Source organism: Emys orbicularis, chromosome 1 (genome assembly GCF_028017835.1).
Source record: "Emys orbicularis isolate rEmyOrb1 chromosome 1, rEmyOrb1.hap1, whole genome shotgun sequence".
NCBI classification, from domain to species: Eukaryota; Metazoa; Chordata; order Testudines; family Emydidae; genus Emys; species Emys orbicularis.
The window spans coordinates 8410505-8424543 of record NC_088683.1 but is presented as its reverse complement, the minus strand read 5'-3'; the positions used below and the strand labels follow the sequence as shown (position 1 = coordinate 8424543).

The 14039-nt window shown below is 42.1% G+C and overlaps 1 protein-coding gene across 1 annotated transcript in view; it reads left to right on the top strand.

Moving 5' to 3' along the window:
- Nucleotides 1-14039, top strand: part of COPG2 (COPI coat complex subunit gamma 2) — a 35710-nt gene that overhangs the window by 8859 nt on the left and 12812 nt on the right. The window contains exons 5-14 of the mRNA XM_065423819.1: nt 2301-2380; nt 3269-3344; nt 3899-3991; nt 5747-5833; nt 8615-8772; nt 9725-9858; nt 10855-10922; nt 11720-11908; nt 13157-13252; nt 13749-13992. Of these exons, the coding sequence (XP_065279891.1) occupies nt 2301-2380; nt 3269-3344; nt 3899-3991; nt 5747-5833; nt 8615-8772; nt 9725-9858; nt 10855-10922; nt 11720-11908; nt 13157-13252; nt 13749-13992 (1225 nt within the window). The remainder of the gene's footprint in view (nt 1-2300; nt 2381-3268; nt 3345-3898; nt 3992-5746; nt 5834-8614; nt 8773-9724; nt 9859-10854; nt 10923-11719; nt 11909-13156; nt 13253-13748; nt 13993-14039) is intronic.

The following is a 14039-nucleotide window of genomic DNA, read 5'->3' as shown; positions in this document are numbered from 1 at the left end:
GAGTTGCACTGCCCCGAATGATGCGGCCATGGACCCCATCAAGGTTCTGTGGCAAACCCCGGCGTCCCTGCAGCCGATGGCAAAAAGGACTGAGAGGAAATATTTTTTTCCCAGCAAAAGAGTTTGAGTTCCTGTACACGCACCCACCACTGGGTTTGTTGGTGGTGTCGGCTGCCAACGAGCGGGAAAGGCAGGGCCAACAGGAACCAACACTGAAGGCCAAGGATGCCAAAAGGTTAGATCTTTTTGGGAGGAAGGTCTATTCGACAGGAGGTCTCTAGCTCAGGATTACCAACCAGCAGGCACTCCTGAGCAGGTATCATTTCAACTCCTGGGACTCTGAGAAAAAGTTTAAGGAGTTGCTGCCTCAGGAAGCAAGACGAGAATTCATGACTCTCATAGAGGAAGGCATGGCCGTGGCAAAGGCGTCCCTGCAGACATCCCTGTGTGCAGCAGACTCGGCAGCCCACTCCAAGGCTTGGGCAGTCACAATGTGCATTCGTGGCACAGGTTCCTATCCAGGACATCTGTAGAGCAACAATGTTGTCTTCGGTCCACACTTTTGTGTCTCGCTATGCCATCACTCAGCAGGCCAGAGATGACGCTGGATTTGGCAGAGCAGTGCTACAATCTGCTTGTCAATGAACTCCGAACCCACCTCCTACACATGCTTGGCAGTCAGCTACGTTGGAATGGACATGAGCAAGCGCTCGAAGAAAAAAACGATTACTACCCTTCCATAACTGTTGTTGTTTGAGATATGTTGCTCATGTTCATTCCAAAACCCACCCTCCTACCCCTCTGTCGGAGTTAGTCGGCAAGAAGGAACTGAGGAGGTGGCGGGTTGGCAGGGCCCTTTATACTGGCGCTTGAGAGCACGACTCAAGGGGGCAACAGAGCCAACACAACAGATACCCTGAGGGAAAAACTTGCCAGCGGTGGTGCTGAGGGCGAGCACACACCTACATTGGAATGGACATGAGCAACACGTGTCGAAGAACAACAGTTATGGAAGGTTAGTAACCGAATTTTCTCTGAGGAAGCATGGGAAAATCGTATCTTCTCAGGGGGTGGACGGAGTCTGATGGGTCTCTTTCATCTCTGCTAGAATCCTAACTTACTGGTTTTTATAGTGTATTAATCATAGGGAAAGTTTTATAAGCAACTTTATAAGAACATAAGAATGGCCAAACTGGGTCAGACCAATGGTCCATCTAGCCCAGTATCCCGTCTTCTGACAGCCAGTGTCAGGTGCTTCAGAGTGCTTCTGACCAGACGCAAAATATCACAAATGACAGATTTTTGTGACCTTTCTTAAATCCAGATTCTGCAATACCAATTTCTCTTGTACTGTGAGCCTATTAGGCTTCATCATTTGCCTTCAAATAGTTCTATTTAGAGTGTAAATCATTGATCTTTTATGCATGTTTCTTCTATTTGAAAATTGGAAATGGGGAGTCTTGTTGAAAAGTTTCTAATTAATTAAATACACAATACGAGCGACTATCTCGGTACTGAACAGTTTAAAATGTGATTTCTGTCATGGCTAACCAGTGAAACCTATTGCTTAACCAGTGAAATCTCTTGCTGTTCTCTATGATCTGCAGAGGGTCCCATTTAAAGTAATATCGCTTTGATTTAACTTAATTATAATGAAGGGTCAAAACTTGTTCTGTTAAAACTCTAGCTACTGTAGATTAACATACCCCCAAAAATTTAACCTTGAAAAATGAATAACCACTTTAGCGAGTTTCACAAAAATTGTATGCTGGTATCAGAAGTATACAGGCTAAACTAACTGTATTCTAACCTAAGAGACTAACAAATTTATTAGAGCATAAGCTTTCGTGGGCTACAGCCCACTTCTTCGGATGCATCCGAAGAAGTGGGCTGTAGCCCACGAAAGCTTATGCTCTAATAAATTTGTTAGTCTCTAAGGTGCCACAAGTACTCCTGTTCTTTTTGCGGATACAGACTAACACAGCTGCTACTCTGAAACCTGTATTCTAACCTAGTTTGCCTCACCAGTGTGGACAGGCATATTGTACTAGCCAAGTTATTCTATGGATTTGGGCAATAACACGGAACATGGCGGGAACCCTGTTAGCAGAAGTGTGTAATTTCCAAGTTTCTAGTCTCTGTATAAGCAGCTTTCTATGAAAGTTGCTACAGTGGTTAGTGTTATTTTTAAGATCATATAATTGGAGGGTAGCGGGAGGAGTATTTGTCTATAGTAACTAGAGTTAAGTATTGTTTCTAAGTAGGCAAGTCTTAATGCTTTTTGTGATAAACTCCCACAGCAAACCTTAAGAAGAATGTGCTACCTTACTATCAAAGAGATGGCCAACATTTCTGAGGATGTCATCATTGTCACCAGCAGGTATTAGAAAAATCCAACTACAGGTTTCTAAAGCAAATAATTAAATGTTACTGTATTGTTACTTCAGGTGCTGCATTTTTCACAAGGTTGGCTCCCTGATCTGTATAAAGTGGACAGCCAGGGAAACTAAACATGTTCTATGAAATCAGATACATCATCAGATCTACAAAGTGAGCTCTATTAACTTCTTTTAAGCTGTGGTTGTAAACAGAAAAGTGACTAAAGCATAAAATGATTATTTCTTGCTAAGCATATCTTCTCCCTGTCATAACTGCTTAATGTTTCTGACAAAAACAAGCTTGTACCTTCCTGTTCACCCTACAGAGACACTGCAGCTGTGGGAGATTGAAATGGGTTATAGTCCGACTGACTTCATCAACAGAACTGTCAGGTTCTGGCCACAGAATCTTTGTTACTGTATGTAACTAATGTAAGAGCCAGACAGATTTTCAGATCCTAGATAGAACTGGTAGCTTGGCAGTTGGAAAGAAGTAGTATTTTTGACTAGTAAACCTAACAAATTAGCCATTAAGCATGTCGTTTTTAGTGTCAAAATCCATGGAGCTAGAGGAAACAGGAATACAATAGGACAGCCATTCTTGTCCAAAATAATCAAGTCCGAGGCTTATGGTAATGGAATCTTTTTAGTTTAGGTTCTGTATTATGGATTTGTGTACTTCTGCTCTGTAGCGCCAAATGTTAATAATTTTCAAATGACTCACAGGTGCTGTCTAGCCAATAGTGGGTCTTAGCAATGACATGGTGATAACTTGAATGATGGCTTATAAAAATAACAAGCTATGTTTTTTAGAAGGGATGTGGTACCATAATATAAATATTTAATAATATAATAATAATTATATTAACAATCTGTTTTAATTATTCTAGTTTGACCAAAGACATGACTGGGAAGGAAGATGTATACCGAGGCCCGGCCATTAGAGCTCTCTGCAGAATCACTGATGTAAGTACAGAACAATCCCATGAGTGAGGGAGAGAATCAATTTGGGTGAGTCTAGAAAAGAGGAACATCTCTTTTGCAGAATGTCCTGTGGGAGTAATGAGCAGCCTCTTTGGGCTGAAATGTTTTTAAAGAATCAGGTTTAAATCTAGTTTTAACACTCAAAAAGATGTGCCAAAACTTCTCTCTAACTCCACAGAGAAGCATCTTGGCTCGCAGGCAGAACATGGGATTAGGAGACAAGAATTTTGGAGTTTTAATTCCAGCTCCAACACTGCCTTGCTCTGTAGCTTTGCTCATCTTAACTTCTGGGGAGCAAGCACACTCTGGTTGGCTACCTCACAGAGGTGCGTGTTGCAAGGATTGACTGTAATGTCATTAAAGCAGCCTGAAGGTGCCATCTTCAAGGTGCATGTTCTGTTCCCTTGTTGAATTTGTAAATATATGCAAATACTATGTATATTTTTGTGTCTCTTTGAAATTACATTGGTTAGTGCATTGGTCACATCCTGCTTCCAGAAATGAACATCACGTGTTGCTTTTCTTTCCTTTCATAGGGTACAATGTTGCAGGCCATTGAGAGGTACATGAAGCAGGCCATTGTGGATAAAGTCCCCAGTGTATCGAGTTCGGCTCTAGTGTCTTCCTTAGTAAGTGCAGAAATAGCATTACATTAATCTGGTTTATTTAGTTATGACAGGGAAGGCTTGTGTGTTCTATGCATAGCTCTGTCCTGCCTATATCTTAGTTATTGTTCCTCCTCCTGTTCCCCTTCTCTTTGCCTAGTCCTGTCTTCTCCTACTTTGGGATTTCTGCCTTTCACTTCCCATGCCCCAAGCAAGCTTCTTCCTTAGCACTAACTACTTCTATTCCATATCTTAATAGCTCATTTCGTGTTTGGATTTCATTTAGAGCATTAGCTCCTCTGGGCAGGGACCTGGTCTCCCTGCATGTTTGCAAGTGCTGCGCCCACCTGTGCCTCTGTATAAATGAGAAATGTTTATCAATTCTGTTATTATACCAACAAGCATGCTTGGTGCTGTACAACCACTAATGTGCTCTGCCCTGATAACCCTACGGTGTAAGACGAACATAGAGGGGACAAGATACATTGGGAGCATAGGAGGAAGGAATTAGCTTTATATTTGTATTGTAATCTCCCTCCCTCCTCCTCTTAAGCAGTGTTGGGTGGGAGAAGGTGCTTGGTGTGGTGCAGGGGGAAAATGAGGGTGAGGGCCTGACTCGCTGTATTGTATTTTGTATTTAACATCTTTATTATGATAGTGCCGAAGAGCCACCCAAGCATAGAGTCCCATTGTGTTAGGCACTGTACCAGCACAGAGTGGGAGACGGTCCCTGCCCCAAAGAGCATACAGGCTAAATAGACAGACAGACACTCAGTGTGGGGAAAGTGATTGTTCACTCTGCTGGTGAGTTCAATGTGATGGCTGCAAATGTCAGGTTAGTTCCACAATTTTTTGGTATGTGATTTTACTAAGGAGGGGATCAAGTAAATGGAAAGAAAGCAGAAGGGAAGGTGTATGAGGGGGACAGGGCAGGGGAGAAGAGGGGCAGCTGGTAAGTGAAGCTGAGGTGAATACACTGTGAGGGAGGAAGAAGGTTGGTGCAAACAGCCAATCCGCGCAGGGCAAAGAGAGGCCAATTAAAACTGTATAGTTCTCTGAATGTGCAGAGGTCCAAAGGTCCCTGCTTTGGTTGGTTCTGCCCCTACCAGCTAGAGACTCTGGCTGGTTCCTCTCAGCAACCCACATGGGTGGGAGGGGAGGCATCACATGGGTCCTAGTGCCCCAGAGTTTGGAGGATCTCACTGCAGTTTTGTGTGCTGGGGGGAAGCGATGGCCCCAGCGGGGTCCCATTGTACTCCCTCAGCCCAGGGCAGCAGTCCCTGGGATTGGGAGATGCACGTAAGGAAGGCAGTGGGAGGAGGACATGTAGGGAAATAAGGCTGGTGTCTTCAGTAGAGCAAAGAGAGAGAGGAGGAGCATGATACACAAGGCCCAATAGGTAGGCAGGAGTAGAGTTGTGCAGGGCCTTGAAAGTTAGAACAAAAAGTTGAATTTGTGGCCAGTATTAAAGCTTTTTATGGGGCTAAAGGGGTAGGGTGCTTTCTCCTCTCTTGTTCCAACATTAACAAAAGCCCCCAATTCTTAGTTGCTTTTATGTGCAGGTGTCAACATTTAACAGAATGCAAAATACAAATTAGTTATTGCAGGGGATCTTATCGCTTTGTCTCAATGGCTTGGAGCAGAGTCCTAGATAGATAAATCATGGTTTATGCTAGTAATTTTTCTTAAAACTTCCCAGTAAATTATCATTATTAAAAAGGTGCTAGTAAAAGTCAGTGTCGCTGGTTAGTTTATAATATTCTTTGTTTCTACTCCTAGCACATGATGAAGATAAGTTATGATGTGGTCAAACGGTGGATCAACGAAGCCCAAGAAGCTGCTTCTAGTGACAACATCATGGTGCAGGTATATTTCAGAGCATAAGGTTGGTGTATCATGAGTGCTGTAAACATGCTATACCATGCTTGTGATTTTCTGTAATTTTTTTAATAAGTCCACGGAGTCAGTATTTCAGAGCTTAACTTAGCTGATAGAACAATGCTTAAATAACGGGAAGCACTACCCTTAGGCCCTGATCCTGCCATGTGATGTGGTGGGCAGATGTCTATTAACTTATGTGGGAGAGCGTGAGTGAAGGGATCCATCATCATGCAACACGTTACAGGTTCAGGACCCTATTCATTTGTTCATTCAGTGTCACTAATCACTGTAAGTAGCAGAAAATGTTAAGTTATTGAAGCAATTATCATTTAATTATTGCAATTAGTAAAATTCATGACACCAGTCAACGTGATTACACTTAGAAAATTGCCTCTAACTTGCCATTCAAACTAATGGACAATTTTTAAAAACACATGGACTTTCAGCAAAAGTAGGCATCCTTTTCTTTTTTAGGAAATGGTGAAAAATGAGTATAAAAAAACTATATGCAGTTTTTCCACACTTACAACGTTAGCTTCTTAATTATATGTGCAGTTTGGTATATACCTCTACCTTTTCCCCACTAATTTTCTCTGGTGATTGGGATCTTATTTTGCTGAATTCGTGACCAGTCCAGATAGGAGTTTTGTTTTGAATTTGAAATCTCTTCAGGGATTAATCTCAATGGATCAAACCAAAAAATCCCTTCATCTCTTGTTTTTTGTCAAGAAAACTTACTGTTAGGACTACTCGAAAGACCCTAAGTCTGGCCTTTTTAAGAGATCTGTTTGTGTGTTTGTATAGGGACAGTTTTTAAATAAGTCTCTCAGGGAGCTAGGAAATGTAAAAATAATCATTGAAGGTTTAGGGCATAATTGAGCTGACAACAGTTGGTATTTAGATCCTTACCCAAACACACACATCTACAATGTAAAACTTCAGAGCTTACAAGTCCACGCAGTCCTACTTCTTGTTCAGCCAATCGCTAAGACAGACCAGTTTGTTTACATTTACAGGAGATAATGCTCCCTTCTTCTTATTTACAGTGTCACCAGAAAGTGAGAACAGGCATTTGCATGGCACTTTTGTAGCCAGCATTGCAAGATATTTACGTGCCAGATATTCTCATTCGTATGCCCCTTCATGCTTCGGCCACCATTCTAGAGGATATGCTTCCATGCTGATGACGCTCGTTAAAAAAATAATGCATTAATTAAATTTGTGACTGAACTCCTTGGGGGAGAATTGTATGTCCCCTGCTCCGTTTTACCCACGTTCTGCCATATATTACATGTTATAAGAGTCTCGGATGATGACCCAGCACATATTGTTCATTTTAAGAACACTTTCACTGCAGATTTCACAAAACACAAAGAAGGTACAAATGTGAGATTTCTAAAGATAGCTACAGCACTCGACCCAAGATTAAAGACTCTGAAGTGCTTTCCAAAATCTGAGAGGGACGAGGTGTCGAATATGCTTTCAGAAGTCTTAAAAGAGCAACACTCTGATGCGGAAACTATAGAACCTGAACCACCAAAAAAGAAAATCCGTCATCTGCTGGTGACATCTGACTCAGATAATGAAAATGAACATGCATCAGTCCACACTGCTTTCGATCATTATTGAGCAGAATCCATCATCAGCATGGACGCATGTCCCTTGGAATGGTGGTTGAAGCACGAAGGGACATATGGATCTTTCGCGCATCTGGCACAGAAATATCTTGCAACGCCAGCTTCAACAGTGCCATGAGAACACCTGTTCTCACTTTCAGATGACATTGTAAACAAGAAATGGGCAGCATTATCTCCTGCATTGTAAACAAACTTGTTTGTCTGAGCGATTGACTGAACAAGAAGTAGGACTGAGTGGACTTGCAAGCTCTAAAATTTTACATTGTTTCATTTTTGAATGCATTTTTTTTGTACATAATTCTATATTAGTAAGTTTGACTTTCACGATAAAGAGATTGCACTACAGTACTTGTATTTGGTGAATTGAAAAATACTATTTATTTTTTTTACAGTGCGAATACTTGTAATCAAAAATAAATATAATGTGAGCACTGTACACTTTGTATTCTGTTGTAATTGAAATCAATATATTTAAAAATGTAGAAACATCCACAAATATTTTAATAAATGGTATTCTATTGTTGTTTAACAGTGCAGTTAATTGTGATTCTTTTTTTAATCACTTGACAGTCCTAATATAAATTAATCTACTCTGGAGAAGAAGCTTGGGCAGTAATTAGAAGGCAAAATAAAGCAATCCCACTTTGGGATTACTCTATAAAATGGGGATAATACTTAACTGCCTCAAGGGTATTTTCTGGGTTATTTGATGTTTGTAAAGCAGTTGGGAGTCCCTCAGATGGAAGATGCATTGGAAATGCACATATTATTTCTATGCAGCCTGGTTTTGTAAACGGGTACATTTGATGTTCCAGTGGCAAGCCCTGTCAACCCGGGTGGTGGACAGGTTGGTTTTATAGATCTTTCTCTCTTTAATATCTGGTTCTGACAGCCTTACCTTTAAGGACCATGCGGGAACAGCTGGAACTGTAGTTCTAGTCATTTGTGAGTAACTTGTTTTCATATAAAGATGACAAGGTACTTTTAGGAAATAGCTGGTCTGATTACTTGTGGCACTCAGAAAATGTGGTAATATCAAATCCTTCCTAAGGGAACATGTATTTAAGGTATTTAGTTTTGTTAGGGACTGTCCTTATATGTATATCATATTTTCCCTCTGATTTTGTAGTATCATGCGTTGGGGCTGCTTTACCACCTCAGGAAGAATGATCGCCTTGCAGTTTCCAAGATGCTGAATAAATTCACCAAATCTGGACTGAAATCTCAATTTGCATACTGCATGCTGATCCGAATTGCTAGTCGGCTTCTGAAAGAGTCTGAAGAGGGGTAAGAGGAGAATCCACCATCTAAAAATACGGTGGTGTATAAATACTAAGAATAGGGGTAACAACAGAGTGTAACTAGGAGTAAAGGGATAGATTAGACTGAATTTAAAAAAAAAAAAAAAAAAAAAAAGCTTCCTGACCATGTGCTTTTTCATTGTGGCAGAGTCTCCCAAGGGAGACTGCTACACCTCTACCCCAATATAACGCTGTCCTCGGGAGCCAAAAAAATCTTACCGCGTTATAGGTGAAACTGTGTTATATCGAACTTGCTTTGATCCACTGGAGTGCGCAGCCCCGCCCCCCCGGAGCACTTCTTTACTGTGTTATATCGGGTCGCGTTATATCGGGGTAGAGGTGTATTTGGGACACTTAAAACAAGACTAGACAGCAATAAAAAATCCATTAAGAATCTATCTGTACTGGCAGAGAGATGGACTGGTTGATCAGAGGTCTCTTTCCATCTCTGATTTCTCATCCTAGTAGAATAAAGGTTGTACTGTTTAGGACTTTAAACTCTGGATTGAAAGTCCTTTTATCAGTGAAAATTGTTGCTTACTGGATGTGGCCTACAATAAATATCAAGATGTTTCTCTTCTAAATGTATCCCTTCTGACTTGTTAAAGATTGAATGGGTGTTTGGACAAATTTAGAGATTAATATACTAGCTAATAGAACCATACTATAGTGTGCTATTGGGTATCCAGAATTAGTCTCGTATTATAAGTAGGGAAACATGGTAATGTGAATGATTTGAGCTATGTTCTAGCAGAGTCAATACTGTAACTTATGACTTTAGTGTAAAAAAAAAAAAAAAAAATCTGATTGCATATCTGTTCCCAGATAAGAGATCCATGTAGTGTCACAGCAGAACTTGTTTATAAACATTTCATCACATTACTAAGAAATAAAGAGTGCCTCTGTTTGAAATTGTGTGCGCTCCATTTCATTGGCAGGCACGAAAGTCCATTGTTTGACTTCATTGAGAGCTGTCTGCGAAATAAACATGAGATGGTTATTTACGAAGCTGCCTCTGCAATCATCCATCTTCCAAACTGCACACCAAGGGAGCTGGCCCCAGCTGTGTCAGGTCAGTCAAGGAATGAACGCTTTGTGCCCTCTGCTGCTGGGATGTTCTGGAAATACTTTATTGCTGCAGTATTTGTTGGCTAAGATATTTTAAAGGTGAAGGAGATCAGGGTATGTTTGGTTTGTCATACTGTAGGACTAAGGATAGGCAAGGTGGCAGAACACAGAACCAAGAAATTGAAGTGTAACGTCTGCTATACCTATACATTAAAATATTAACTACTACTAATACATTTTTCTCTCACATATCTGCAACTGTAATTTTTTCTGACTCTCTCCTAAATTAGAAACAATTGGATGGGAAATGACTTGGGCTTTGGAGAGAAGGGTCAAGAGACTGGTCACCAAAAAGGGACTGAATACTTTATCCTCTCCCTGACTGAGGGAAGCCAGGGTGAGGGGTGGGGAGAGGAAGATTTTGAGGCGGGTGGATTGGTAGATATGAACTCCAGGTGGTAGAAAAGCTCATGTCTTTGTAATAAGCTGAAAACTGGGAGGTGAAATTTAAATTGGATTGGGAGACTAGGAAACTGTTCATGGATGGTGAATGTAACAGTATGAGGAGATAGATAGCAATACATATTTGACTAGAACCTTTAAATGCCCCAACAGTAGAGCCAACCTATGTGTGTGGACCACTGGACATCCTTCTCTCTCTAGTTGCCCCTGCTTCTTCAAGGTGTATCTCTTTCTCAGCATCTGCTGTGGGTGAAACTGACTTGAATTGTGTAATGCTTGTGAGTTGTGTGTTTCACTCTCAATGTACTGGAGTGTGGTAGTTCTCCTGCATCATCCAGAACCTGTTACCCCTTGAGTGTCACCTGAAGTAGTTCTCTGCTGCGCTCTTGAAGTGTATCCTGGTCACAAGGGTTATTGGTCTTTTCTCCCAAGCATGTTAGTGTCTGGATTTGCAGCATTGGAAGCCAGTGTCTGTTGAAACACACTACTCTGTAAACTCCTGCATCATAAGTCACTTCTCTAAATGCTTTATTTTCAGTGTTGCAGCTCTTCTGTAGTTCTCCCAAACCTGTCTTGAGATATGCAGCTGTAAGGACCCTTAACAAGGTGAGTTTCTGAATCTCTTAAACAAGTGTTAAGGTATAAATCTTAGTGTGCAAAGCAAAGCATTGAAGGAAACCAAACTTCTGTGCGGAAAGGTGTTTCCTAAGGAAGTAGGGCTGTTACTCATGTGATTACTGTATGATCAGCCTTCCACGCTGACAGATCAGCCTTCCACTACAACAAAAAGCTATCCGATAGTAGTCAGGCTAATGATGCTCAGTTGTGAACCAAGGGACTCGTGACACCTTATAGTTGGATAACTTGTGATCTGCTATGGCTGTAAATCAGTGCTTTCTACCATAGGAAAGTTGGGATTCTGAAGTTTGGGGTACAAAGCATTAATCTCTAACTCTCATGATTTGGCTGCCTGTATATAGTTTCTGAATTGGAAGAGTGTGGGGTGAGTAAAACAGTAATCTGGCCTGATTTCAAGTTGGCGAACTGCAAAGACTAGGAACACATAAATAGAGCAACACCAGTGCTTACAACACCAACCAACCCTTCCAAGTGTCCTGCGCTGGTGTAGGACATGGACTCATGTCTCCCTCTACTGCTGGCTCCGCTAGTTATAACTACCTGCTATTTACAGTTAAAGGCGTTATTTCTGCAGCTCAAGTGAGAGCCTGAGGCCTGTGTGTTTGAAGCTCAAAGGGGTCTCTGGTGTGGTCCCTGCTGACAGCCATGGTCTATGTATATGTGGCCAGTTTGTTCTGTAAGCACTAGGCCCTGATGAATGAACAGAAAGCACATGTTCTGATCCTTGCTCTAGTATATTATTGCCAGATTTACTTTCTTTCCAGGTGGCCATGAAGCACCCATCCGCAGTAACTGCCTGCAACCTGGACCTGGAAAACCTGATTACTGACTCAAACCGCAGCATCGCTACTCTGGCCATCACCACACTCCTGAAAACAGGGAGCGAGAGCAGCGTAGACAGGCTCATGAAACAGATCTCCTCCTTTGTGTCAGAAATATCAGATGAGTTTAAGGTGAGGCACGGGAGGCCTTTGACCTTTACTACTGCAGATTTTCCTCCTCCTGTTTTGTGAAGCTTTTCCAGTTGCAGAGAAGCCTTGAGTCATTTAGCCTTGTACCATGAAGCCAGCTGGCATTTCTTGAGATACAGTCTGTTAAAAGCAGAGGGCCACCTTTCTGCTTCTCTTCCTTTTTCCCAAAGATCCTATGGCATAAGAAACTCTCTGTCTGCTAAAAGAACGAGGAGTACTTGTGGCACCTTAGAGACTAACAAATTTATCTGAGCATAAGCTTTCGTGGGCTAAATCCCACTTCATCAGATGCATGCAGTTGACTGTCTGCTGTTGACTGAACTGCAATGCACTCTAAGCACCACTGTAGCAAGGAACTGTCGATTGTAACTGTCTTGTGGGAGGAAGGGTGGTTTTAAGTTTTGATAATGATGCTTATGTATATCCAGCACATCTGACCCAGGTGTACCCCAGCACACTTTGTAGTCTGATAGTTCACACAGTCTCTAAACTATATCAAATTCCAGAAAAAACATACTAAGACTGGTCATTCGACAGTCAGGAAATACCAAAATGAAGGCTGCTGACACATTCTAACCTCTGCCTTCTGTGTACTTCCAATCAGTCTTTAATAGCATAATCACATACTGTTCCTCTGGGCCCCAGAATGAGGCAGAGATCTGCAGGAGATGCCCCTCTTAACATCATTGGTTAATTTGTCCCCATGGGGCACGGGAGCACGCGCACACACACACACACACACTCTCTCTCTCTGAAATGTAGTTGCTGAGATGTGGCAACTGTCTACCTATGAACAACAAACCTATGTAATCATTGTAAGACAGGAGGGGATGAATGTTAGATGCACTTGAAACTGCAGGGGGAATGTGTATAACACAACACAATTACCCAAACTGGAATTGGGCCAGGCTCTTAGAAAATCACTCCTGCCCTTGCCAAAAGCATTATGGGATCTCCCATTACTAAGCGGGGAGGCCAATGACTTACAACGCAAAACAGCTTCTCCAGCATCACAGTGCCTAGCATCATGCTGGCACGTTGGCTTAGTACCGAGCTGGAGGTAAGAATGCCACCTCCTGACTCGCTAGCACGTAGCTTTCCCTGTCTGAATGCTGAGCTTGTATCTGGCAAGATCACAGCTTGAGGTGATGTGGCTGCAAGCTGCTTCTTACGTCTCATAGAGAACTTAATGCACGATACTAAAGTCCTGTGTCCTCTTCTGTCTTGCAGGTGGTGGTAGTGCAGGCCATCAGTGCTCTGTGCCAGAAATACCCACGGAAACACACTGTAATGATGACCTTCCTCTCCAATATGCTCAGGGATGATGTAGGTTTAAAGCCTTTCTTACGTAGTTACTAGCACGTAATTGTGGTGCTATAGGGGGAATCATATGTTGTTAGTGTTTTCCTTTGGTGGTTGTACAGCATCAGTGGGGTTTGATTGATATTTCTGAACAAGACCTTGCTTATTTCGGTTCCTGAGCTATCTGATATGTGACTTTGCCACATTTCAGATCAGCCGACATAATCGCTTGGTACATCAAAAATTGGCCTGGATAAACATTTATAAAATGTATTATCAAGAACAACCCTGCGTTGGTCTCAGGGAGCTGGGAAGGACCTATGAGGACACCCAGCCCATCTCCTCTTCCTCCTCCTCCTCCTCCGATTCTGTGTGTATATGAACACTTTTGTTTCCTTAATGGAGGGAAACTGTATTCATAGCGTGAGGGCAAATGGGCACCTGTTCTTGTACAATGAAGGGCTGCATTTGCATCTGAGCAGCGCCTGCAGGATAAGCATCCTTTCCTTTTCCCTCCTAGGGTGGCTTTGAGTACAAGCGAGCCATTGTGGACTGTATAATCAGCATTATCGAGGAGAATCCTGAGAGTAAGGAATCGGGCTTGGCTCACCTCTGTGAGTTCATTGAAGATTGTGAACACACTGTTCTAGCCACAAAGATACTCCACCTGTTGGGCAAAGAAGGGCCGAGGACCCCATCTCCATCCAAGTACATCCGCTTCATCTTCAACAGGGTAGTTCTGGAGAACGAAGCAGTGAGAGCTGGTAAGCTACACAATTAAATACCTGATTGGCTTCATGTGTGCACACAT